Source organism: Fusarium phalaenopsidis (assembly GCF_050370095.1).
Source record: "Fusarium phalaenopsidis strain FUZ10S chromosome Unknown contig_32522, whole genome shotgun sequence".
NCBI lineage: Eukaryota > Fungi > Ascomycota > Sordariomycetes > Hypocreales > Nectriaceae > Fusarium > Fusarium phalaenopsidis.
Window position 1 is genome coordinate 1 of NW_028145372.1, and position 25,582 is coordinate 25,582.

The 25,582-nt window shown below is 51.5% G+C and overlaps 9 protein-coding genes across 9 annotated transcripts; 4 read left to right on the plus strand and 5 right to left on the minus strand.

Moving 5' to 3' along the window:
* Positions 1-1,471: 1,471 nt before the first annotated feature.
* On the plus strand, positions 1,472-2,248 carry LRP88_15026 (uncharacterized protein; the record flags this gene model as incomplete). Its single annotated transcript, XM_083251357.1, has 1 exon — positions 1,472-2,248. One exon carries the CDS (start codon positions 1,472-1,474, stop codon positions 2,246-2,248), a length of 777 nt encoding a protein of 258 aa, XP_083092869.1.
* Positions 2,249-2,744: 496 nt separating this feature from the next.
* Positions 2,745-3,707, plus strand: LRP88_15027 (uncharacterized protein; the record flags this gene model as incomplete). The annotated part of the gene is made up of 1 exon (XM_083251358.1): positions 2,745-3,707. The coding sequence occupies one exon, from the start codon at positions 2,745-2,747 to the stop codon at positions 3,705-3,707; it is 963 nt and encodes a 320-aa protein (XP_083092870.1).
* Positions 3,708-3,775: 68 nt separating this feature from the next.
* On the plus strand, positions 3,776-4,366 carry LRP88_15028 (uncharacterized protein; the record flags this gene model as incomplete). Its single annotated transcript, XM_083251359.1, has 1 exon — positions 3,776-4,366. The coding sequence occupies one exon, from the start codon at positions 3,776-3,778 to the stop codon at positions 4,364-4,366; it is 591 nt and encodes a 196-aa protein (XP_083092871.1).
* Positions 4,367-4,924: 558 nt separating this feature from the next.
* LRP88_15029 (uncharacterized protein) lies at positions 4,925-6,232 on the minus strand (the record flags this gene model as incomplete). Its single annotated transcript, XM_083251360.1, has 2 exons — positions 4,925-5,220; positions 5,749-6,232. The coding sequence occupies 2 exons, from the start codon at positions 6,230-6,232 to the stop codon at positions 4,925-4,927; spliced, it is 780 nt and encodes a 259-aa protein (XP_083092872.1).
* Positions 6,233-11,865: 5,633 nt separating this feature from the next.
* On the minus strand, positions 11,866-12,218 carry LRP88_15030 (uncharacterized protein; the record flags this gene model as incomplete). The annotated part of the gene is made up of 2 exons (XM_083251361.1): positions 11,866-12,014; positions 12,065-12,218. The coding sequence occupies 2 exons, from the start codon at positions 12,216-12,218 to the stop codon at positions 11,866-11,868; spliced, it is 303 nt and encodes a 100-aa protein (XP_083092873.1).
* Positions 12,219-14,355: 2,137 nt separating this feature from the next.
* On the minus strand, positions 14,356-15,906 carry LRP88_15031 (uncharacterized protein; the record flags this gene model as incomplete). Its single annotated transcript, XM_083251362.1, has 1 exon — positions 14,356-15,906. The coding sequence occupies one exon, from the start codon at positions 15,904-15,906 to the stop codon at positions 14,356-14,358; it is 1,551 nt and encodes a 516-aa protein (XP_083092874.1).
* Positions 15,907-18,259: 2,353 nt separating this feature from the next.
* LRP88_15032 (uncharacterized protein) lies at positions 18,260-18,901 on the plus strand (the record flags this gene model as incomplete). The annotated part of the gene is made up of 1 exon (XM_083251363.1): positions 18,260-18,901. The coding sequence occupies one exon, from the start codon at positions 18,260-18,262 to the stop codon at positions 18,899-18,901; it is 642 nt and encodes a 213-aa protein (XP_083092875.1).
* A 3,414-nt stretch (positions 18,902-22,315) lies between these two features.
* Positions 22,316-23,062, minus strand: LRP88_15033 (uncharacterized protein; the record flags this gene model as incomplete). Its single annotated transcript, XM_083251364.1, has 1 exon — positions 22,316-23,062. One exon carries the CDS (start codon positions 23,060-23,062, stop codon positions 22,316-22,318), a length of 747 nt encoding a protein of 248 aa, XP_083092876.1.
* A 239-nt stretch (positions 23,063-23,301) lies between these two features.
* Positions 23,302-24,498, minus strand: LRP88_15034 (uncharacterized protein; the record flags this gene model as incomplete). Its single annotated transcript, XM_083251365.1, has 1 exon — positions 23,302-24,498. One exon carries the CDS (start codon positions 24,496-24,498, stop codon positions 23,302-23,304), a length of 1,197 nt encoding a protein of 398 aa, XP_083092877.1.
* Between the last annotated feature and the right edge of the window lie 1,084 nt (positions 24,499-25,582).

Consider the following 25,582-nt stretch of genomic DNA (forward strand, 5'->3'; position numbering starts at 1 on the left):
CACTGCCTTGATTGCTGCGGTCTTGTCGTCGGAGCACTTGGAACCAAACATTCAACGCGTCAATGAATACCTCCCCGTATGCCTTTGGAAGGAAAGTCAATATATACTCATTGCAGGGGACTCTGCAATCTGAGCGGCGTGTTTGGGTCAACGTTTGTTTCACTCGCAAGAGAGCAAGGATGCTTGATAGTACGTTGTGAATCCATTCACATTGAGAGCTGCGAATTCACGATGGATGGTAACCAGTGTCAAGAACAGACTCTGCACCGAGTCAGCGTTGCGCTCCGATCCACCGAGCAGGGGTTGTATGGAGTTGTTCTGCTCGAAAGTCGAGCCAGCAATTGAGATCATGAGGATGGTGGCTGTACTTTTGAGGGCATAGGGTCGTCCTTGGCAGGCCTGGTACAGACCACATGGTCGAGGATTACAACATTGGAGACGAGGCAATTGTGAGAATACTGTTGTTCGGAGGACATGATGCACAAGTTAAACGACAAAGATGAAGTGGTTGTACTCTGATCGAGGTAGATGAAGAGAAGAGCGAGAAGGAGGCAACAGGTCCGGGAGCAACGGGTGTATGTGTTAATTGGCGTGGATAAAACGGCCACGGAATGAGCGTCTCCGACTTAATGAATCAAGGACACGGAATGGCCAGCCCTGCATGGCCAAGTCCCTGCATGGCCAAGCCCTGTTGTCGCAACGTAGAATGTCTGGCCCTTTGGTAGGCAACATGGGAAGCAAAACCCGCTTACCACCCAAGCCAGAGTAAACTCCAGTTTCTTCGTTGCCATTGACTGGGGCTAATTCATGTAAAACGTGGAGACCAATGCATATGCAAAGCTCAAACTCAAAATTGATTAGAAATCAACCCACGGGATGTGTTTTGAAGTTGTCATCGTCCTTCCCGCGGCACAGGCAACAGGAGGGGGCGTGGTATCTGGAGTCACAGTCACCCTCTCTGCCGAGCGAAGTATCACCTTGCATGTCATGTATACACCATACCATGTGATAGCAGTGCCTCTCGGCAAATTTTTCGGTAGTCTACAACGGGCTTCAGAGTACGCACCCTGAAACGGGGCCCTGGGTTCGTCAAACCAAGGGGGTTTCTTATGAGGTAGCAACATTTGAAGAGGAGGTTCTCAACTCCTCCTGTTACAGCAAACAAAGACTCATCGTTGAATCATTCTGACTTCTCTACGTTTATCCCGTGCTCGTATCGTATCCTCCTCAAGGTTCCTTGCGCAAGATGCTGTATGTCTATAAGCTGAGGGTCCTTAGTAGTATTGCTAACGTTTATCTTGCAACAAACTCCAGTTCCTCAATGATAAACGCTGCAGCAACAAGCAAATCCGACGGTAGCACCCTGGCCTCAATGGCAAAGTCTTTGATCGCCCGAGCCTACGCAAGCTACCATGACTACTATGGTCTCTGTACAACTAGCTGCCAAGTCTATGACACTGCTTGGGTAGCCATGATTCCGAAAACGACGGGGAATGTCAAACAGTGGCTGTTTCCAGAATCCTTTTATTACCTGCTGAAATCCCAATCCGATGATGGAGGCTGGGGCATACATCCAGCAACGCAAACCGCAGGCATTCTGGACACGGCTGCGGCCCTGCTTGCTCTCTTGGCCCATGCCAAAGAACCTCTGCAGATTCTCGACATTTCGCCAGACGAGATCAGCCAGCGTATTGAGCGGGGATTTGCCTCCCTTGACAAGCAGTTGGGTCGATGGGATGATGTTGAAAAGACCAATCATATTGGCGTTGAACTGATCGTACCTGCTCTGCTGGTTTATTTTCAGAAGCAAGGCAGGGAACTCTCCTTCGACTTCCCTTGCAGAGATGCCCTGGAATCTATGCACAGGGTCAAGATGTCGCAGTTTCAGTTAGATACGCTCTACGGCAAAAGGCCATCCTCGGCTCTCCACTCACTCGAGGCTTTCTTGGGAGAAGCCGACTTTGATCGGGTATCCCATCATCTCTACCATGGGTCCATGATGGCTTCGCCCTCTTCGACTGCTGCTTATCTGATAGGGGCTTCCAAATGGGATGACGAGGCCGAACGGTATCTGCGGCATATCCTACAGACTGGTGCTGGTCACGGCGACGGTGGAATCCCAGGAACCCACCCAACGACCTTTTTTGAATGCAGCTGGGTAAGTGAGTTCGTTCAACTTGTGTCAACCTTGACTGATCATACTGGACGTAGCCTCTGGCTACCCTCCTTCAAGCCGGCTTTCTGGTAGAGGACATTGAGTGTGATGGGATGCATGGTCTGGCTGATATCCTTGCCGCTGCTTTGCAGGATGGTAAAGGGATCATCGGATTTGGTGAGTATCAATTCGAAAGTGTCTCTTCAACTCAGGTTACTAACACCCTCAGCGCCTCGCACTGCCGACGTAGATGACACCGCCAAAGCACTCCTGGCGTTGAATCTGTTGAGACGACCAGTCAGCCCGGATGCAATGATAAAGGTCTTCGAAGGACGGGAACATTTCACCACGTTTGGAGCAGAACGGGATCCGAGCTTGACTTCAAATCTCCACGTTCTGCTTTGCCTTCTTCATCAACAAAACATCTCCCAATACCATTCGCAAATCTTGAAAACCACCCTGTTCATCTGCAGATGGTGGTGGGATAGCGACTCTCGCATCAAGGATAAATGGGTGAGCCTCACAACCTCTTGAAACAATCATGTATCTCTTCTAACCCCAGCAGCATCTGAGCCACTTGTATCCGACCATGCTGTTGGTTGAAGCATTCACACACCTCCTCCAGCTCGTTGACAGTGGCTGCCTTTCAAGCGTCATAGACGAGAACTGGCGCTGCAGAGTAAGCATCTCTTTGTTTCAAGCCTGTCTGCGTATTGTCCTGGATCAAAACGACGATGGCTCCTGGGGTGGCTATCGCGAGCAGACCTGCTATGCCATCTTGGCTCTCGCCCAGGCACGTCGTGTATGCTTCTTCAACGATATCCGGGCCAAGTTGCAATCTTGCATTGACCGGGGTGCGAGTTGGCTCAAGGCGTGCAGTCACCAGTCAGAAGACCTCACATGGACTTCCAAGACAGCCTACGAGGTAGCCTTTGTGGCTGAAGCCTACAGGGTGGCTGCTCTCAAGGCCGCTGTTCCACAAAGCTTGCCCGGAGTCATCGGCCACTGTATCAACAATGCACAAGCGTTGGCTGATCTGGACCGCTACATGCGGCTGGTTCGCAAAACGGCTTTGTTCTCATTGATTGACGATTGGGAAGTTCGATCATCAATGATCGAGTCGTCCTTATTCGCTCCTCTTCTACAAGCTCGACGAGTCGATATTTTCCCAAGGGACGATGTGAAGCTCGCACAAGACAAATACCTCAGCATCATCCCCTTCACTTGGGTCGGGTGCAACAACCGCAGACGGACCTTTGCATCCACTTCCTGGCTCTACGACATGATGATGCTTTCTTTACTGGGCTACCAGACCGATGAGTTCATGGAGGCCGTGTCTGGGCCCGCTTACGCGGGAAGCGGTGCGCTACTGCATAGGGACATTGACAGCATCATTGACAGCGTCACAAGAGGTTCAGCCAGTACCGCAAGTAAACCCAAGGGCGAACTGGCTTACGTCAACGGCCAGGAAAAAGATAATGGCCATTCCAGCAGTTCATCGGCATTCCAGAGTATCAAGGACCCCTCACCCGATTCACCAGCTACGTGGTAAATCATAAGGTGGTGCTTAGATCCAGCCGCTGGGACCGTGAGAACCTACTAGAGGAGTTTCGAGCGTTTATGCATTCGCATGCAACTCAGCTCGACGACAACGTCCGCTTCTCCAAACAGAAGGACGGCGGCACTTTTACTTCACCTACACAGCGATACTTCGAATGGGCACGCACCATCGGAGGCAACCATGTGGCATGCGCATACTCGCTGGCCTTCTCAAACTGCCTGGTATCTGCCTCTGTTGGACAAGGTGAAGAGCTATACCCCACAGTGACGCAGAAATACCTCGCCGCTGCAGTGTCGCGCCACTTGACGACCATGTGTCGCATGTACAACGATTACGGTTCCATGGCGCGTGATTCTGCTGAGAGAAACATCAACTCTATGCATTTTCCAGAGTTCTCGCTGTGCGATCAAACGTTGGGTGACGGCATGGACGCCAAGAAGCAGAGCCTGGCGCATCTGGCCGAGTACGAACATGGCTGCTTGATCCAAGCGTTGGACATGCTAGACTGGGAATGTCACAGGGCTGATAGGAAGTCTTTTTTGAATTATTCCAACGACAAGAAGTTGGAAATTCTGAGGCTTTTTTGTGATGTTACAGATCTCTACGATCAGCTTTATGTGCAAAAGGACCTATCAGCTCAGTTAAAGTAAATGCAATATTGTGACGGTCGTACAAGTCCCAAGGGGATATGTGGGTCGTGCTGGTTTATGTTTGGCAGGGGAATGCTGACGTTTCCTTGAACAGGGTGTAAGTCATGTCTGGTAATGTGCTCAAAGGTATTGAGTGTAACCAAGTTGTATTGATAGCTGAGGTATCTGGTACATAAGGAAGTGCTAATGAGCGTGTTCCATATACTTGATGATACTGGTTTGGAACGATCGTGAACAGGAATGACGTCGTTCCTAGACCGCGGTCGTTCCTCTTGTAGTCGGTCCTCCCTTGATAGGTCCATTGGTATTCCGAATTGTGGATACCACGTGACGTAACCGCGAGGGTCGTAACAAGTCTAAGGAATGCAATTGATATTTATAAAGATATCATTCTCAAAAGAGCGTTATGTGGATTCTCCGTTGCTTAGAATCCTTATACAAATCGACCGACCTTTAAAAGTTATGACAATCTGTTCAGGTCAAGACTCTCCAGCAGTAGCGACTGTTCTGCCAACTCATGACGAAACCAGCATCCGTAACCATGATCCCTCTCAAGTCCTAAGCCCTCATAGTGCGCAGGGCTTCATTCTCCAGAAGGTTGTAGCGGCCTTCATCAATGAGCCTCTGGGTAGTGATTCGCTGCGGATAGTTCCTCATGAACATGTTGGTAAAGTGTTTCCCATAGTGCACACCCTCCTTGGGCTCCTGCCCAGCGTCATATCCAGGCAGTGGCTTCACGACAGCCTGGAAGCTGGGCTCGTGGAAGTAGGCAAAGGCGAACCTCTCCCTAACATTGAGACCGACCTTGTGGGGCGTCGAGGGAAGAGTCGAGTTGGTGAGATATTGCATCATGTCTCCTAATGGTCACAGGTTAGTTCTGCACAAGCCGGAGTTGGCACGCGTGAAGCTGACCTGGAAAGACTGTGAACACATTCTCCACGGGAGGCACAAACACCCATCCGTCATCGTCTTCCTTGAATCCAGCGGCACTCTTGTTCCAGTTGGCAAACTCGTCGGACTGCTGTGGAGGCCGGACAAGAAGTGCTAGGTTAAATGAATGCCGTTAGCGAGTCTTGCAGAGCGTTTATTGAATCGCAGTATCACTTACCACCGACGTCGTCAGCTGCTGCAAGAACGAGCAACCCATAGTCAGTATGAGAGCCTATACCACGCCCATCCTTCCCCTTTCCGTTGGTGGCGTGTGTTGCCGGGAATCTGGAAAGAATGTTAGTAATGAAGCTATTTAAATGGTAACTCTAATCACTTGCCGCAAAATTCTCATGTGGTGCCAACCATCACGGGTCAGGCCGGTCAGAGACCCCTCAGGCACATCGAGACCCAGTTCAGTCAGCTGCAAGAGCACCTCACCACTCTCCCTAGACTGTCCATGTACTGCTTCATGGGGATTTGCAAATCGGCATCTGGCCAGGGGCACCGTCCATGGCATGGCCATTTCTCCTTTACCCTGGGCTCATCGAGAGGAAGATCCTTTGTGACGGTAAAGATCTCACTGTAGTCCGCTATACCGTCAGTGAGCTCCTCACCGCTGGCAATGTAACCAGCATAGGTCTGGCTGTCAACGCAGGCCGCCTTCTGAGCATATGGCTTCTTGAAAAAGCGTTGACTGGCCTGGTTGGCACCCTCGTAGAGGGCTTGTTGGCTCTCCTTCATGGCTATCTGAAGGATACCGTCCTCCTGCCAGGCTTTAACAATTGCCTTGCCAAGCTTCTTATCGAGGTCACCTCCCGTGACCTTGTCTGGCAGGACAAAGGTTTGGAGCTGTCCAACCTTGGCCTTGTAGCCGGGAGGAATGCCCGAGGCGTCGACGGACTTGTCAGAGGGAGCTTGGACGGGGTTCACAGTCATGTTGCGAGTTGAGATGAGCTGGAAGATACGAAAATTGAAGGGATTCTTGAACAATTGAGGGCGAGTGGTTGCAAAAAGACTCATGAGTGACTCTAGAGTGTTAAGTTGATTTGTTTGCTTGGTGTCAAGACTGTTCTAGTTTTGATGATGGTAGGCTTCATGGCTCTTATAGTTGTCTCTCTGTTGTCGGCATGACAGATTCTTGTTGCAAAAGGCAGCTTCTGAAGCTCACGGAACGAAGATGAACTTCCCCGGCCGGACGCCACCGTCCCCTTTCCCCGGGCCTCCCAGACCATGCCATCCATACGCACGCCATGTATACTTGAGGGGGGCCTAGAGACCGGCCCGGTCCCCCGTGCTTAGTCTCGGTTGCACTTAGAGGACCAAGCATGGGAGGGGGGGTTTGAATAAGGAAATGGCTAGTAAATTGAGGGAAAAGATACCTCTTTTTCTATATATTTTTATATAGAGAAAGAAGTTACTTTTTACTATATAAAAAATATCTTATTAAATAACTTGACTTTATTATTTAATATTTCTTAATAAATACTAATATCTTTTTTATTTTCAGTTACTTAGATAATTTTAGACTTTATAAGTTTTCTTAATTAACTTAGGCACTTATTTTTATTAAGAATCTCTATAGAAATAGAAGTATCTTCCTTAGTTTCCCTAATCAACCGGCTATTTCCTTTATTAATATACCCCCCGTGCTTGGTTCTCCGAGCACAACGGAGTTACGGAAGACCGAGTCATAGGAATGGGCCGGACTGTAGGCCCCCTCAAGTACGGCACACTTCATCGAAACCGGTAGAATATAGAGGTCTTCGTCACACGCAGAAAATTGAGTTCAAATGTAACATAGAGCATCTAGGGGCAAGTGAAGACAACTGTTCTCTTAATGGTTCTTCCAACATTTCTCTCAGCCCTTCTCTCGACTCTTCTCTCAAATTAATGGCTAACAATAGTACCCTATCAAGGAGCTTATGTGCTATTAACTACCTAGGTCGTTAACATTTGAATGTATTTATGTGACTAAGAACATTAATTAAACACGATGGGGTAGATTAAGAGCGCTGATGCAAGCTAGCTGTTTTTTCTGCGAAGCGATATATTAAAACGAGCTAAAATACATGAAAGATGCATAAACTCGGAAGCAAGGCTAACCTTACTGCTCTCAGATAAGCCTTAGAAACTATAGGGCGTCGGCTATTTAGTACTACTGAGGTTCCCCGAGAATCTTAGTCTTGGCCCTCGCATCGGCAAATTTTGAGTTTATGTAGGAGTGAAAGACAGTTGCTAATACTTGAGGGGGCCTATAGACCGGCCCGGTTCCCGGTGTTTGGTTTCTGTCGCACTTGGAAGTACTTGGTTTTTGCAACTCCGTTGTGCTCGGAAGACCAAGCACTTCCAAGTGCGACAGAAACCAAACACCGGGAATCGGGCCGGTCTATAGGCCCCCTCAAGTAGTATCTAAGAGATAAAGAAAACTACTGCCAGCTATGTGTGTGATAGCTATTTACGCTGCATAATGAGCCATGAGATGCAGCCCTCTACCTTCAAGGTGAAGCCGATCTACCCGACAAAGCTACCCCAATGCATTCTACCCTTGTCGTGTGCCTCTATCTATTATCATATTGCCACCAGATATATTGATCCTATACTTAATTCCACCATTTAAAGCCGCAATATTTCCAATCGGATTAAGGTTTGTCATATCATATATCATATACTTTCTAAGCCAGTTGGAACAATCGGATTTCGGGGCTGTCGCAACCCCCGATTAGAAATCATCTGCATGTGCCGTGGCAAGCCTCCCACCGTCGAGTACGCCCACCAGAGCAGTTACAGAGACAGGGTACTGAAGTCCCGAGCTCCGATCTTCTGGCTCAGTTAACCCATCAAGATCCGGGCTTCAACGTGCCGAGCTCCTAATGACGGGGATAACGCTATGCATAGATACTACCGTGACTAAACTTAATAAGCGGTTCTTAATAAAGAAGAAGGCAGGGCTCTAAACTTTATAAGCTCTCTATCCAGCAATATAATAAATGCAATACCTAGTTATTTATTTATTTATTTATTCATTTTATCTCTAAGTTTAATAAGATACTTTTAGTTTTTCCTTCTATCTATATAGATTTAATAAATATTTTAAATTTAAAAACCACGCTGAGGATTTCCTTCACTACGGTAGGATCCACTAAGATTTCTGAGACGGTCACATATCATTAAGCAACTTTCCAAATAGGGGTATTTACCCACGCTATCAGAGGATGAGACGCTGGCAGAGTTCCAGTGCAGGCTACCCCGGCCAAAGAACCCCAGGCACAGGCGCTTAGCGTTGTCCCGGCTCGGGCGGAATGTAACATTCTTTACTACTATGGTACGAGGCATAAAGTATGTTAGTTCGCCCCACACAACAGCAGGGGTCAGAGAGGTCACTTTTCGCGTTCTTCGCGTATCTCAACCTAACACCAACACAACACATTTTGAGCCCTTCTTTGATCGCGTTTTCGCTATGGCTTCTAGTCAGGACCTCGAGCTGCAGCTACGGCAGCTTCAAGAGCAACAGCAGCTTATCTTGCAACGGCAAGAACAGCTTCAACAGCAGCTCCAAGAGCAACTTGCCCGGCAGCATCAGGAGCTTCTTACGCAGCTCAGAAGCGCCCCTCCAAGAACCCCCTCGCCGCAGCCTTCAAACCGCGCAAGCAATACAAGCCGCGATACCCGTATATCGATTCGAACGCTTCGATCAGCCGGTTGGACCTATCAACAAATAGCTACGCATCTTCGCCTTACGCTTCGGCAAGTCCAACACGCAGCTACAACCCAAGCAACACCTCGGCGCCCCTCTGGCCGGCCTCCCTTGCTTACACAAGCTCAAGTAGAGGAATTAATTGAGTTCGTATGTGCCTCTCGGAGAGGAAGGCGGATGGCTTACTGGCGGCTTCCACAGGAGCTAGGCTGGGACTGCTCGGTCTATGCTGTGAAGAATGCCCTTCGTCGGGCTGGCTTCCAACGATGCATAGCTCGCCGGAAGCCCCCAATCACAGAGGCTACCCAGCAGAAAAGACTTGCCTTTGCTGAGCGATGTATTGACTGGACTCTTGATGAGTGGATGGCTATTTTATGGTCTGATGAGACCTGGGTTACAGGGGGAAGGCACACACGAACCTGGGTCACTCGTAGGCCCGGCGAAGAGCTTGATCCAACCTGCATCGTTGATCGGCATCAACGGAAGAAGGGGTGGATGTTCTGGGGCTGCTTTTCTGGGCTCTCAGGGAAGGGCCCCGGGGTCTTTGGGAAAAGGATTGGGGCTCGATACGGGCTTCTAGCTATATAGAACATATCATCCCTATTGTATGTGGATGGCATCGTCTTCATCCGGATAAGGGTCATATCTTCATGCAAGATAATGCTCCTGCCCACGCCGCGGCAGAGACTATCGCTGAGCTTGAGGCTCGAGGTATCAGGATCATTGAATGGCCGCCTTTTTCACCGGACTTGAATCCAATTGAGACCGTATGGAATAAGATGAAGGATTATATAGAGAGGCATTTCCCAGAGCAGCAATCATATGACCAGCTAAGGGCTGCAGTGAAGGAAGCTTGGGAGGCAATTGATGATAGCTTCTTTCTTGAGCTATTAGAATCAATGAAGGACCGTTGCCAGGCTGTTATTGATGCTAATGGAATGCATACTCGATTCTAGATGAAGACCATAGCCAATTTTGCAAGAAGCTACATCGCGACCCGGGAAAGTGACCCCTTTGACCCCTGCTGTTGTGTGGGGCGAACTAACATACTTTATGCCTCGTACCGTAGTACAGAGAGCTTACCCTGGTTAATCCGGCACGGGCTGGCACGGGATTGAACCTCGGCAGATCTGGAACATGGACTTCCCAGGCCTATTGTGTCAGTGTCGGGTGATAAGAAGCTGGTTATGGATTCATGTCAGGCGATGTAGCGGATGGAAAAGACAGCCGTATGCGTACCGAGCAGGTCCTTTAGGTTGACAAGACAATCTATATCACTATAATCGTCGAATTCGCGCATAAACCTTAATATCATGAGTTCCTATTGACATGTTATTTCGTTCGGCGACTTAGATCGGAGCCTCGTCCATCATAGTCGCCGATCAGATATGGCTATAGATGCTGCAGCCAGAGATCAGCGTTTTCAGAGCAGGGCTAGCTCCGTCCACACGTAGATAGCAGCTTTGTGGAGCAAAGTCAAGAGACCATGAGGACAGCGGTTTAGGGCCTCTTTATAAATGCCTTTAGCGAGATATTAAATGCCATGTATAATTTAACTTAGCGACGCGACTCTTGCGGATAAAGGTCTTTTTAGGCACTCGCCTCCTTATGAGCTAGCTGACGCTCTATCTTCTAAGTCTCACGTATTTTCGCAAGCGTTAACATCACTATGGAACTCGGGGCATGGCAAGCGAGGCCGTCTAGAGAAGAATATAAGGATAAGTATATATAGTGCCTGCAAAATAGCATTAAAGCTACCACCCATTAGTATAACCTCTTGTCCTCTATGTCCTCTACTATACCAATCTATGCTTATCGTATGAGACAGATATATATATAGGTAAACCCCTAAAGGGCATAACGTACATGTACAGCGAGCCGGACAGCAAGCGAACCAGACACTTTTCTTAACCTCTAACATAGAAATCACTATAAAAATACCACACACTATTTAATCAATTAAAGCTACTCACTATACTCTTCCCCAGATATCTCAATCACTACCTGACAGGTCCTTGCATTATGGCCGGGCTTGCCGCAGACACCACAGCGCCGAACACCCGGTCGCGCCGGCCTTCCCTGACCACCACTCGACGATTCGGCCACTACCTGCGCATCAACATCCATCTGATCAATTGCCTGCCTTCCTTCCTCTACAGCCATGGCCCCTCTTTTCTGTAGGCGGGTTCTTTTTGCCCTCCGGCGCCGGCTCAGTATCTCATTTACCTCTCGAAGGTCTTTAACCCCAGCCCTCAATAATACATTCTCATGCATTATTGCCGTCGTACCCTTAGCAAGAGACTTTAGAGCTCCTAATATTGACGCTGGGGAGCTAATATTATGCCTCCTAATTCGTCTCTCGAGGTACTCAGACTGAGATCCGGCCTAAATCACGGTCTTCGAGGTCTTTGAAACACAAGGGGTCGAGGGTTTGGCTTCCTCCGCGGCAGGCGTTGGAGTCCGTAGCTGCATATCAAGCTTAGAGACCACGCTTTCCGCGTCAATGGGCACAAACCCAGCTCCCTTGAATGATGACTGGATGTTTTTTTCTGTCATTGTGGCATCATATGCAGCGTGGAAGGCCGGAAAGAACTCGGTCTTCGAAACGTGGATTATAGAGCACCTAATTAGATGCTCTATTTCTCGACCATAAGCCCTCTTCAGAAGCGCAAAACATCCGACGTTGAGTGCTGAAGTAGGTGAGATGAATGAGGCGGCATACAAAGCGTGATGATCTTGTTATCCTAGCAATATCTCTCAAATTCGATGGAGTGGTGACTTTCGTGCCCATCGAGGATGTGCACCGTTCAAAGTGCTTAAGCCACTCGAGACCGATCTCATTATCGGTCCGGCCAGTTTGAGTCGTTGTGATAGCCTAACCGTCCGGGAGGGTGCTGTCTTGGTACCAGTTGGCGAGGTGATGTTGGCCTGCACCGATGATGAATGGCTGGACCACCAGCCTTCCGCATTGATCGCCTGAACCACCGTAATCCATTCCCGGCTTCCAGGCTGCACTGATTTCGGCTTTGAACGCCTTTCTGAGCCTGTGACGACCATTCCGCTTGAGATCATACCCATAAGAAAGCCAGTCTCATCAAAGTTATAGATATCCCCCACATCGATGCCATACTTCGCGATTGTGTTCGACACAAGCCGAAACCAATTACGAATAATAGTAGGATCTTCGCATATGGCTCTCTGGTAGTCGCATTTCCGAAAAAAACGCATCTTTAGCTCTTGGTGTCTCTTGATAAAATTTGTAGCCCATCGCGTGCCGAGGGGGCCACACACCACCAGTTGGCACCCTTATGCACCGATCAACAGCATCTACGGTATCAAGTCTAGCTGCCGCGCCTTGCTGCCGATATAATGACTCTCACGGCTTCCCCAAGGATATTCTACCTCCTGAGGGCGACTTTAGTTCACGAGAGGACTTGTTCACGGCGATCAACGCCTGGGCAGCGCCACGAGGCTATGCCTTCACATCCTCCCGGTCCACGAAGACTGCCAGCGGGAGAGTTACGGTCACATTCAGCTGTGACCGGTCGGGAATGCCCTCAACCAAAGAACAAACCCGGAGGACTACATCACGTCGCACAGGATGCCTCCCCTCCATTACCGCAAAGGAGAGCCTTTGTGGCACTCAATGGAGACTTCGGCATCGCCCTGATACTCGCTTCCACCAACACAATCACCCCCCAAGCTTCAGCCCAGTGGCACATCCAGTACATCGTCAATTATCTCGCCAAGATGAAGCCAAAGTCCACCAACTCGCTAATGCCGGCATTCAGCCAAGGGAGATTAGATTATATTTACGCATGAGCTCTGATACACTCGCCACCCAGCAAGATATCTATAACTCTATTGCACGGGGCAAGCGGGACCTCGCTAAGGGTCAAAGCAATATACATGCCCTTGCCTCTCAGTTAGATGATGATGGCTTCTGGAATGATATTCGTATCGACGAGGGTGGTAGAGTTGTGGCAGTGTTATTTGCACATCCGCAGTCACTAGAATACCTCAAATTATACCCTGAGGTGCTTCTGTTAGACTGTACCTACAAGACCAATAAGTACAAGATGCCTCTTCTTGACATGGTTGGTGTTGATGCCTGTCAACGGTCCTTCTGTATTGCCTTTGCCTTCTTGAGTGGTGAGGAAGAGGAGGACTTTATCTGGGTCCTTCAACGCCTGCCATTGATGATCGGTCGACTGAAATAACCTTACGGGGTGTTCGCCATTCTGGCTGGGGTATAAGCACCAACGGTGTATGGATTGTTCAAGATGGAAAGGAGATGCTTTGGCTACCTCCGGACTATCGAGGGGGGGAATCCGCTGCCGTTAGATCAACTGTCGCTCTCGGCTATCGTTCAGGTATGGTACAGCTGTTCTATCCGAAGTTTCGCTTCTATCCAATATCTTTGCAGAAGAGGCACTGAGTTTGTGTGTTGGTTCTGACAGGGAGGGGCATATAGCAGAGACTCGGGTCTTACTGGAGTCGTTTCTGGTTCGTCCATCGCATCGAGTCATCGACAACGGATAATTGGGCGGCCATAGCTTTAGAGCTGAGCGCCGACGAAGAGCTATCGTGGGGAGTGATCGACTCAGGCCAAGCTGGTGTTTTGGGAAGTGTTATTGATAGGGGATAGCCAGGCTCGAACGGTTGCCGATTCGAGTGTGGCTCAGGTCTTCAATGCACATTCTCGGTCGATTTCCTATCCCAACCTGCAGCGTTGGAGGTCTCATGTTTGGGAGTGTCATGCACACCCTTTAGGGGTGGCGCGGGGTTGAGGAGATTCTCCTAGAAGAGTCCCATACTTTCGGCCGAAATAATCACACAATTGAGTGAAATGCTCCATGGGTTTTCAAGAGGAGTGGGTATATTTGTACATTAATGCCTCTGCGTTGCGCGAAATCTCCTTAAGGTTCCGCGCTGCCAACTTGGCGCCTCTGTTGCATCTCGAGAAATAGTCCCTTGTCATTCACCTTTAAAGCGTTTCGGCCGACACTAATAAGCGGCTTCGCTGTTCCGGCGAGGAAAAGCAAGCAATCAAATAACCGGGCCACGACTGCATTAGCGTGCTGATACTCTGGTATCTTTCTCAGCCCAACACCGCGGTTCCTGACCTTGATTTCCAGCTGACGAATCGTCGGCGCCAAGCAAGCACAACCATGTACCGGTAGTTGCTGATTAGTCACTTCTGTATGACTACGCCCAGCAATCCATCCTCTTACAGAACCCTTACTTTGAAGCCACTCGCCTCGATGTCTCGCAGAAGTCTCTCCATAGGGGTAGCATAAGTAATATCCTGCGCTGAGTCTTTTCCATTCCCCGAAGTAATCATCCCCCAATACGGCCGTTCAGGTCAAAGACACATGCACCTGAGTCTCCGGGCTTGGAGAACTTCCCCCTCGTCGATGCTGACGATGCACCACTCTTCAGAGGGCTTGCCATCTCCAAAGGGCCGCCGGATGACGGATATGACCTCATTCGGACATCCCAGTGTGAGGTTCGATGCTCCTCCGAGTTTAGCGACAACGAGGCCTGACACATAACGCGCTTCCGTGTCAGATTGCTTCATCATGCTGGCCTCTGTTATTATACCCCTCAGGCTGAGTTCGCTCTCCTTTTCGAAAAGCCGGGGATCGGCATCTGGTTGCATAGCGTAAGCGAGTTCTGTGGTCTCCGAGGGTAGGGAATCCATCAGTATCTGGTTTGTCAGTGAACCCAGGGGCCGCTCAAACTTGTCTTGGTGCAACTCGATCAAGGCCCAGTCACTGAGCCAGCCGTCTTTGCCGATGCCTTCGCGGATGCCGTACGCCCGGGCGTAGAGAAGATGGCCAAACACCCTCGACGACGGCTCCTCCATTAGGCGCAGCCTATCGAACGATGCCTGATATGGGGCACGGTCGTCGTATAGTTGTTTGAGTCTCGATTCTGACTCCTCCGGAGTGCTCAACAGAATGTCCCGTCTCCCTTTTGTTAGGTTGATTTGACGGTTATAGTGTTCGACCATGTGGCTGATGTATTGAAAGTGCTTCCAGAAGGTCGTTTCGCCGGGTTGCACTAACTTTTTCGTCATTGTAGTGTCAAGGTTGGACTCCCTTTTTTCGTCCTTAGCCACGGCGATCGCCACATGCCGACAGGTGAGGACGGCTATTGTCTCCCGGTCCTGACCTTCCCTCCTCACAGCGAGATAGAGGCACTTTGTTCCTTCGACAGCAAGGCTATCGTGGGAACTGATGCAAGTTCTAATGCGGTCCGACAAATCTCGGTCTGGGCGGAAGGTGAGCCGTCTAGGCGTGAAATGGGATAGCTGAGGTAGCGATGGGAGCGCAGAAGACGATCTGAGTAGGTTCGAGACTTGGGACTCTCTTATCTCACATTCCACGTCGTCGAAGCCGGCCCCGTCGAGAAGCTGCTTGCACCGTCTAACTATCGCCAGCGATTTTTCGAACAAACCGGCATTAGGGATGACAGAGATCATCAGAACGACAGGCATAGGCAGGTCATCCGCGTAGCCCACCCGAAGTATGTCGATGGCGGTCCAATCAGTCCCGCTTAGTGCGTCTAAAACAGAAGCTCTAAGAGAGCCCTCGGCGGACGAGCTATTCCAAGACTCAACGATGGGGTGTTTTCCAACATGGGCGAGCCGCTTTTGGTAGTACCTCGATCTCTCCGGTGGTATAGCTCCACGCCAGGGTGTGACGCTGGAGCGAGCAACAAGTCGCGGGCGGGACGGCAGTCCCTCGTAGTAGTGGTCTCGTTCCTCAAGGCTCGGTGGCTGCATGATGGCGAAGCGGAAGTTGACGGCGCGGCAGCCGAGTGGAAGCGGTTCAATGTTATCGGGGAGACTTCGTGTCTTATGATGACGGCGCGCGTATGGGTGAAGATGGCTCTCGGAAGCAGGAAGCATCTTTCTGGAAAGGCGGATGGCAGGCATCTATTTATGCTGTCAATCCATGATCGTTAAGCTCAGACTCCAAGCAGCAACAAACCTTGGATGAATAGGGCGGGTGTTTGAACTCTCAAGTTCGGGGGGATCGATCTTCAAAGTTCGGCCGATAATGCAGGGCGCCTAGATATGTCATAGAGATGCAGAATGATGGGCAGCGGGTGAGATGTCGAAGCGAAGAAGTGATGGAGAACTCGAGCTGGCCATAGCATCCATGAATCTAATGTCGCCCATCAGGAGCAGACCACCTCAGTTGCTCGGACATTGGCGGCAGGCCAGGCCCGCGAGCCTGCCTCAACGCTCTTTTACGCCCAAGGTAAAATCATGGCAAGTACTTCGACCGCTGGCCACTCCAGGGATCTAACAAAACAGAGGACTCAACAATACCGCATTCTCGTCTTCGAGTTCTCATGTGCCGGGCTGACGATGGACCTATGTCGTGGGCTCCATTAGGTTACTAGGCGCCGAAGCATTTAGACTCCCAGGATTGAGCATGCGCGTGCAAGGCTCCAGAGTTTGACGACAAGTTGGAAAGACGTCCTAGACGCATCATTGTTATTGGTCACTCTATTTCTCTTCCCACGGCGAGCTTGTTGGTCAATACACCACATTATATATATGACTCACGAGCGAAGGAGGAATTGGCAGTCGCTTACATGACAGCAAATATCAATTCGCGAGCCTATCTACATAGTGTGATTGGACCGAATGCGAGAACACCTCCACCTACAGCGGATAATGGAAACCATGCCGAGGCGCTAAAGCCATCAAAATGAGCTCATATCGGCTGGGGGAGAAGGACATAAGAACCCAATGATCAAGACCACGGGCCAACCACGATAAAGGCCTTGATTGTCCTCCAGAAGGGTGCTGATCTTGAGCCAGTGAGGTGGCTGTGGCCAGGTGTGGCTGTGGCCAGGTGTGGCTGTGGTGGCTTTGTTCTTCGAATCAGAAGGCGCGCTTTTACATAAGCACTATTCGTAAAATACCAATAGTGGCTGGTGGTCAAGTCACGTGTGCCCGCGCCAGACCTGCGTCCTTTGTGAATGCATTTCTATATCTGTGCTCCTTTATTGATAGCACTATCTCTTTCCCGGCTCTCATTATGCCATCTCATTTGCAATCCCTAATACCATATGCACATATAGCTTAAGCCGAGAGTTAACGTTATAGGTGCTTTCACGGCAAAAAAACTTGCCTCTCTCCTGGGGAAGATGGGAGAGGCGATAAGTGCTGCCGATCACTGTGCAAGCGAGATGTAGGCCCTTTTCCCTGAACTTCCGTCATCACCGTTCCCTGGAGAACCCATAGCCTCCAACTCGTTCAGTCAGATATTCCGGGACATCCAAGAGGGCGATAAAAGAACATGGGTCGCGAAGGTAATAGCCAGCCTGAGGATAATCCGACAGGTGTACACCAAGCTATGCGACGCAACCCAACAGTCGGCTCACCACACACCTTCGAGATCTCCTCGTCCTAGCGACTCCAGCGCCGTCACCAACGCCGAGCCTGTGACGCAACTATCGCTGCCTCCGATCGCGATCGGGGGAAACATGCGACGAGATACGAACGTCGATCTCGAACAGCAACTGGTTCATGACGAGCCTGAGAGCGGGGGAGCGCACAGCGAACGAAACACAAGAGCTGAAGACCGCTGAGGCAGAGCGCATGTTCGAATCCTTCCTGCTCAACCCGCCGAAGGGGGTCCCATACTACAACGGCGTGATGACGATGAAGAATTTGTTCGGCATCTCAACCTGCTTCCTCCTCCGCGTGAACTACGGGGGGCGGGCATCAAGTTTGAGATTATCGTCCAGGGACCAGGGGACATGGTCGTGACGAGGAAGGGCCAATACCATCTGGTCTGGAACATAACCGACAATTTCGCCTGTTCGATCAACCTGAGCCCCCCCGGCCGAGACTCTGAGTATACGCCACACCAAACTTCGAGTATGCAACGAGTGCGGTCTCAAGGGCCTCTTGGGGGTCGAGGGTTGCCTGGTTGAGTGGGTCGACAGGTCTGTGCCGTCTCCGGCGGAAGAGGGCTTTGAGAACACAGCGACGACCTCAAGGCTGAAGAGGAAGAAAACCGGTGATGGCCAGGATGATGGAAAGAGGAGGAAACCGCTCCCTGGGCGCAGAAACGAAGCCGCCGCCGCCGCCAAGTCCACCGTTCCAGCACGTCAGAGCTCACGCCTACATGCCGCACGAGAGCGAGACAGTTTGCCAGGGGGGTTCTGGGGATCAGAAACTAGTAGTGACACCGGGGAGCGCTGACGCAGACAGCGACTTAACCAAGCTCGCCGCGACCGTAATGAGCGTGTACGCGATCAAGCATTTCGTCACCGAGGTGAAATCGCACAACGCAGCCATCCAGAACGAGGGCCGCGACCCCGCCGCTCGTGACGAGAAGGTGACCAAGGTGCTTCAGGGTTACCAGAGGCTCGTGAAGGTCAAGGGCAGTAGGGTCCAGACACGCTACCAGCAGGTGCTTTTCAACAAGGCCTATGATGGCTTGAAAGGCCATTCTGAGCGCATAGTCTCCGAGACTCGCGCAGAACTCACCAAGATATGTGGCGTTACAATCTTCAAAATCGACAACGATAGGAGGGCGGGCAAGGCGTGGGAAAAGGTATGTGGGAAGCTGGGACCTGGCCTTCTGCCCTTCATCCCGACCTGCCCATCTGCCAGCGCGCCGTTCCATATGGCCACGAAGGAGTATCTCGAGCTTGGTGGGAGCAAGGGCGACCCAAAGCGTCGTCGGAATTTGCAGCAGCTGCTTGATAACGACTACATGGAGAAGATCTGTGCTGCTGGACATGCATTCTTGAAGGCGACGAATGATGGGAAGAAGATCACGTTTGCCTTTGTAAGCGAGGAAGACGATTTAGACTGGGACGCGATGAGTAAGGATGATATCCTAGCACAGCTTCGTGTGCTCGAGGATGAGCTTTGATGATGGGTAGATGACTGATACTTACAAGATCCTTGGCGAGCGAGGGTGCCTGTCTGGGAAATAGATGACGTTGATTACCTGCAAAGCGAAGATGTGGCTCTGGCGAGCCTTTTATTGATTGTTGTCCTCTGGTGCACGCGGATCCACGATCAGCCAATCGGCTCTCATCGGCTTAGTCAAGCCGTTGTCCTGAGACTCATACCTACCTAGGCAGGCCCCTTCTGAGCCTCGCAGCAGCATGAGCTCGGAGCGAGAGAGCATTCACGGTGGGATGGCATGGATGTCAGGAGGCTCCTGGCCTATGGTCGTGGCACCTCGTGAAAAGTAAGAGATCCATTTAAACTAGGACCCCCCATTCGACAGCGAGCTCCTTGACATCCAGTCAAAGCACCAGCAGCGAATGCCAAAAATCTTGGTGTGCGGCTGCCAGGTTCGTCTGGACGTGGTTCTCGTGCAGGTTGGACCAGGCCTGACGCATCGGCGTGACGGGGGAGTTGGCCATATTGTCGACAAGCTCAGCAAATATGCGCGCTTCCCTGGTTGGTCGCAACTCGTGCACGACGCGCAAGACCGAGGAAAGGTTCCTCATTGGGGCGTCGGGCTCGGCCGAGGTTAGACCAAAGCCAGTCCAGGGCTCTCTGGGGCCGGTGACTAGGCTATTGGAAGGGATGCTTTCGAGATGGCGCAGAATTTTACGAATGAGGCCTGGTATGAGCTCGGGAAGTTGGTGAGGTGGTAGGGCATCGATGGAGTCCTCGGCCTTGCCCCGCATGAAGGGTACTATGGAGGCAAAGCGGCTAGAGCGATAATAAGAGACACAAAAGCCAGCATGCCACCGCAAGGAGTGAGATACTCAAGTACGGAGATGGCCTGACCTCCCTCACTAGATCCGCGAATACCGCCTGTATTAGGGTCAGCCCAGTCCCGCTCCATATGGCTTTCGTCCTCAAAGACATCAGGCCCGCGTCTCCTCGGAGGCTATTCCGTATCGTTCGGCATACCGAGGTGGGATAGGCTGATTAGCGCAAGCACTTGAACAAACGAGTTAGATGCGAGCGTAGTTAACTAATAAAATAAGATACAAGGGAAGAAATGAGATTCAACCAGACAAGGGGGGACGCAGTAGTCAAAAGAGCCATTGCGAACAAAGAACTACCCGATATACCCCGCAACGCTATAGTAGTTAAAATAATCCCATATACAGTGTAAGCAAGGACCTGATATGGAAGTGAGTTCGAAAGACTGGCGCCAATGCAGCGGCTGGCACCTACCAGGCGGGGTTGGCAAAAACGACATCTCTGTTGTACTGGTTAGCTGCCCATCCACCCTTCATCGCCGCCGCCACACGCAACCACCGCTGCTCTTGACTGCGCAGATTCCCCTCGTTGTTCTCCGACTCCAGCCAAATCGTTCCAATTAATATCCTCCCCCGCCTTATCCGCCTCTCGAACGACACGCCCTACGCGCTCAATGTCGCGTCTTCGCGCCTCTTCATCTCGGGCATCATCCTCGCGCCGATCCCGCTCCGACGCAGTCCAGGGGCCAACTGGGACGCCTGCCAGCGCCAAGTCCAGGCTTGACGAAGCCCTGCTACTTCCGGGCTCCCGGGTGATGGCGTTGAGGACCTCGGGCATGCTTCCTTCTGCCGACGACGCCGAGCCAACTCTATCGCCCTGTGGTGGAACACCAATGACGTTGGCCATCCCTGCCGAGGAGCCAGATCGAGGTGATGCCGACACGTTCAACGGCGCGAAGCGAGGGCCGAGCGTGGCGGGCTCAGCATCGGCTCTGTGGGCGAAGTTTGGATGGGGAGACGAGACTTGTAGCCGCAACTTGCGTGATGCTGGAACCTGGCTTGGTGTCACCGGGAGTGTGGCAGCATGGGGAAGACCTCGTGGCCCTTGGTTGGGGTCGGGGGGCTGAGCTTGACCTCCTCGGCGGCCAGGCTGAAAGCCCAAGTCGGTCACTGGAGAGGAAAAGAATGACGACGGAGCTAGCGCAGGACCATGATGCTGATGACAAAGCGATGCCCGGCCCTGGGGAAGAGACTCGGGGCGATGAAGAGTCAAGCCACGGTCCCGGCGAGTGTATATATCCTGCTCGCCTCTGGAGCTGTTCGGCTGCCGTGGAGGGGTCTCTGGTGTCGGGGGGAATTGGACATTTGGAAATGGCGGCGCCCCCGTCGTTCTTCCGACCGTGCTCACAGCAACAGATGATGCCCCAGCCCTGGTAACTGCCCCCTCCTGTCTGCGGGAGGTCATTGAGTCTGACCTGTTCAGAAAGGGCATCCCTTTCTGCCTCGATCGCTGTCCTCTCAGTGTGTGCCCTTGTCAGCTCTTCTTCCAGATTTTGGATCCGTCCTTGAGCTACCTGAAGGGATCCCTGTAGGGGACTTGCGCCACTTGCCCAGGTGGACTTTGACAACTCCACCGAAGCCTTCTTCCACACGTTTTACAGACACCACCTGTTCTGGAACAACCGCCCCCCTTCCATGGTAGAGATCCAAAGTGCCATCGACTACGACTGGGACAGCTCGATGGAAACGATCGCCCTCGAGGTTCGCCTCGAGCGTCCCGTCCAAGAATAACGATGTGCTATAGAGACCCTTATTAGTCCCTTTTCAAACAGTGTAGAATATGTATCGAAATCAAACGGCACTCGTTCCTTAATCATCGCTTTCACACAGTATTACTCTAGTATTAAAAAATTACACTCAAGATTTAGCGGAATTTAAGTCTCATGGCAGGAGATGACTAGGATGGTGATGCCGAAGTGTTAGAGCCCGCTATATTTCATCTGGATTCGTGAATAGAGTTACGGCACTGATAGAAGTGAAAGGCTTTCTGTCTCTAATACCTACGTGACTCCTGGATATCCGAATGTCATACCTGTAAGTTTTATTTGACGTTTATTTTAAATATGTTCAGGCGCTGATACCATACTTATTATTATATTCCCTATGGATATAACCACGGAACCAACTTTATTCCAGTGGCCTTTATATTAGCCATAGGTAGTCGTCATTATTCTTATTATCTGTTATCTCTAAAAGTCATAAGCCACAATAGCGAAGTATATAACTATAGTTATGCATGATGGCATGAAAACCTAATCCCGAAAAACACCCCAGCCTAGAGCTATAAGCCTCATTCGTGGCTATCCTTGAAGAAACTTAATGAATAGAGCTATGGCGACTTATTGGTTGAACATGGGTGTTATTCTGCTGTATTTTTAATGATAGGGTCGCTAGAATAAGCATAGACAGCGGGCTAATCAATGCTAAATATACGGCTAACATGGAACTACTTAAAGGGTTTACGATTCAAGTCAACTGATTCTATGTGGAAGTTCAAGGCTCCCGAGTAGCGTGGCTGAGGAAGAGCACAATGATGAGCAGCGGCGGTCAATCTTCCGTCAAGGCTTCATCCCACCGGGAAACCAGCTGCCGTCCTGTGCCGCCAGCTTGAACTGCTCATGCTTCTTCATGACCTCATCCAGCATCGTACCAAGCCTCAACCGTTCTTCGTAATTCTTCTTCGCTTCCAAGGTCCCCTCATACTTGGAGATGTCAGCCGCAGCGGCTCGAGCCCCCTCCTGTGCCGAGGCCAGCTGATCTTGGGCAACGCGAAGGCGCTGTGGCAGATCGGACCCGAATCCATTGACGGACAGGCGGAAGCAGTGCGCGCCTTCAATAAGTATTCTGTTGCGCTGGGACCGCGATTCCTCCATCGCTCTCCGTTCGCGTTGCTCTAGGAAATGTCCCACGTCGCCGTCCTCATCCACGTGCGCGGTGCGGTCGTCGCCGATGGCGCGTTGCGGCAGCCTGTTCTTCAGTGCCTCCATTGACTCGTCGGCTAACACTCGAAAGTTGGCTGCCAACTGTTCTTGTGCCTGGGCTATGCGGATGCTCGTCCTGGCTTCCGCCTCTGCTTGGTTTGCCTGGCGCAGTCGGCCCTTAGCCTCCACTAGGCATTGCTGCAGCTGGTCATAGCTGAGGTCGGTAAGTCGCTGTTCGAAGGTTGCACTGGCGACAAGGTGAGACAAGGCGCTCTTAGGTCGGCCGCTAGGTCTCTTCCTGTTGCTACAACTCTGGATGTTCTCTGTCAAGCTGCCCAAAACAGCTCTGCTGGTTTCATCAAAGTCAGAGCGATCCACGCTCATGAGCAATGACAGGACTTCTTCCTTCTTCGCCATCGGGGTAACATCGTGCGCGCAGCTTCTGCAAGACTTGCCCTGCATGGTACGTTGCAGGCAGGCCAAGACCCAAACTCCACAGCTCCAGTTGTCCTTCTGACGCGGACATTCCTGTCCCGGGTGATCAGCATATGGCGTCTAAAATAGGAGACAGAGTGAACCTCTTGGCTGACCGTCACATCTCCTTCGTGGCCGTACTGGGCTAACTAGTCCTGAATACGTCGGACGATTAACTCGTTGCGCTTGGTCAAAGGGGAAGAGTCGTGGTGCTGAAAAAGGAATCCCCCTTCGCTTCGTTTGAGCACACCAAGGCTCCAATGGCCGCCATAATGAATTGGAAAGCAAACGGCCTCTGCGCACCGGAGTCGTCGTACCTCGGAAGGGAGGGTGTCGGAATGCGCGTCATCGAAGAACCATAGGGGGTGTAGGAGGAGCATCGACCGAGACTTGTCGTATCGGGACTGGATCGCACGGCAACATAGGTCAAGGACGTCGTCGTCGAGGCGTTCTTCGGTTGTAAGCTGCCAAAGAATCGTTCGTGAGGCTTGGGCACTATCCAGGTAAGCTAACTTTGCTCTCCAGTCGCTCAAAGACTCTCCATCTGGGTCAATTAGGTCCTCAGATTCGGTATTACGCTTCCGTTTGACCCTGGGGGATAGTGAAGACATGGCTCGCCAGGGTGAGTTCACTGGGTCGGCGGGACTCATCGTGGCGTGCTGGATAGAAACTCCAGACTGATCGGGCAGAAGGCCCATTGCGTTCTTAAGGGTTCTTGGTGCTTCGGCTGATGATAGCGGGCATGTGCCTGTGTTCGACGGACCCGAGCGAGAGAAGTGACTCATGCTCAACAGTTGATGGTCACTGGCCTCCTGCTCTGTGATGTCTGGTGCTATCACAATGCCGTGCTCCATCGTAAGCCTCTTTGGTGACGCCATGTCAATAATCTCGGTATTCGATGGGAGTCGCAGTGATGTGGTAACCTCAGACTGGATTTCGGAGCGGGAAATGATTGGAGGGGGGCAATCAGTGATAGTGTCAGACAATCTATCGGAAGCCAAGTGACTGAGGTCACCTCGCCCGAGCTCGAGAGTGACCTCCTCGGTGGCGTCGGCGGTAAGGTTTGTCGCATCTCCAGTGCCGTAGTCGGCGGAAGGGGGGAAAGTGACTTGGTTCTCAAGACGCTGATGATGTGGGCCTTCTCCGTCGACTCCCTCGGTGCTTCTTCTGCTGGACTCGCCCCAGGTCTGCTTGACCCGCTCAAGTGCTTCGGTAGCTCGATCGCCGCTGAAGTAAGGAGCTCTCCTCCCAGCCTGGACCATCTCTCGGAGAAGACCACCGGGACCCCAGAGAGAGTGCAAAAACCGCCGGCCCTTAGGTTCAAGGATGGTAGTGATCCTGGACATTTGTTTGATGACCATCTGGGGAACATCTCCGGTTGGTCCCACCGAGCCATACGCATCTCGAACGTCCTGGGGCAACTAACCCTGTCCGCCCCAAGCCGTATCAAGACGTTCCATGGATATCCTAGAAAGCTCGTCCGTGCGTCGCCTCTTTGCCAGGTTTATTGTCTGGGTCTTCTCTTCCTCGGGAAGCAAGGCTTTGGCCTCGCGGCAGCTGGCGTTGACCTTTGGGGTTTCGATCACAATGCCTCTGAGGACCAACGGCCGGTCCTCAGATGGAAATGACTGGATGATGTGCTGGGCGAACGAACCAGAAACATGCTCTGGCGTGTCGTAGTTTCTGATGATGGTGGCGTAAGCGGCGGTCGTCTATCAGAAGAAGGGTTAGCAAGTCATAGCCCTCTTGATCGTATATGAAACAGGGACATGAGCCAGCCGGAAACACGGAGCGAGGATGGATGCCACCAACCAATTCTTGACGTCGCTCAACGTCTGGAGGTAGTAAAGTTCCGCGTGGCTGCGTTGCTGATCTCGCCTTGTCTTGCCCTGGCGCGGTATCGGCAGGGGCCATGGGTAATGTGAGCAACGCTAAAGGGGAGCGGGAATACCAGACGATAAGGCAGACGTATGCCGTCAAGTCCGAGTGGTGTCGTCGCGTCAAGAGGTAGGCGCGTGCTCACGTGCACGCGTGCTCACGTGCTCCACAGCCAGCATTACCAGCACCTTCCAGGGCACCCAGGCCTCAAAGAACTTACATAATCAGCGTCTCTGTGAAACGGGCCTATCAGGAGAGCGCGCCCTCAAAAAAAAGATGGCCCGGGGCTGTCATTGGTCCACAAAAGAACCGAGCCATTATGAATATAATAGATCTTGAGATCCTGGGAACTGAAGATCGAAAGTGTCGCAGGTGGTGGCGGTCGGAAAACCCCCAGAGCGTGCGCAAGAGATTAGAAATTGGTCTTAAAATCGGATCCCGACTGAACACATGTATGTAGTCCATAATCGTGCAAGGGGATGCACTCGTTCTCTGGGTGTTGGCAAGTCGTAAACCGCCGTGACTGCCCTTTAGTCCGGTAATAACAGGCTC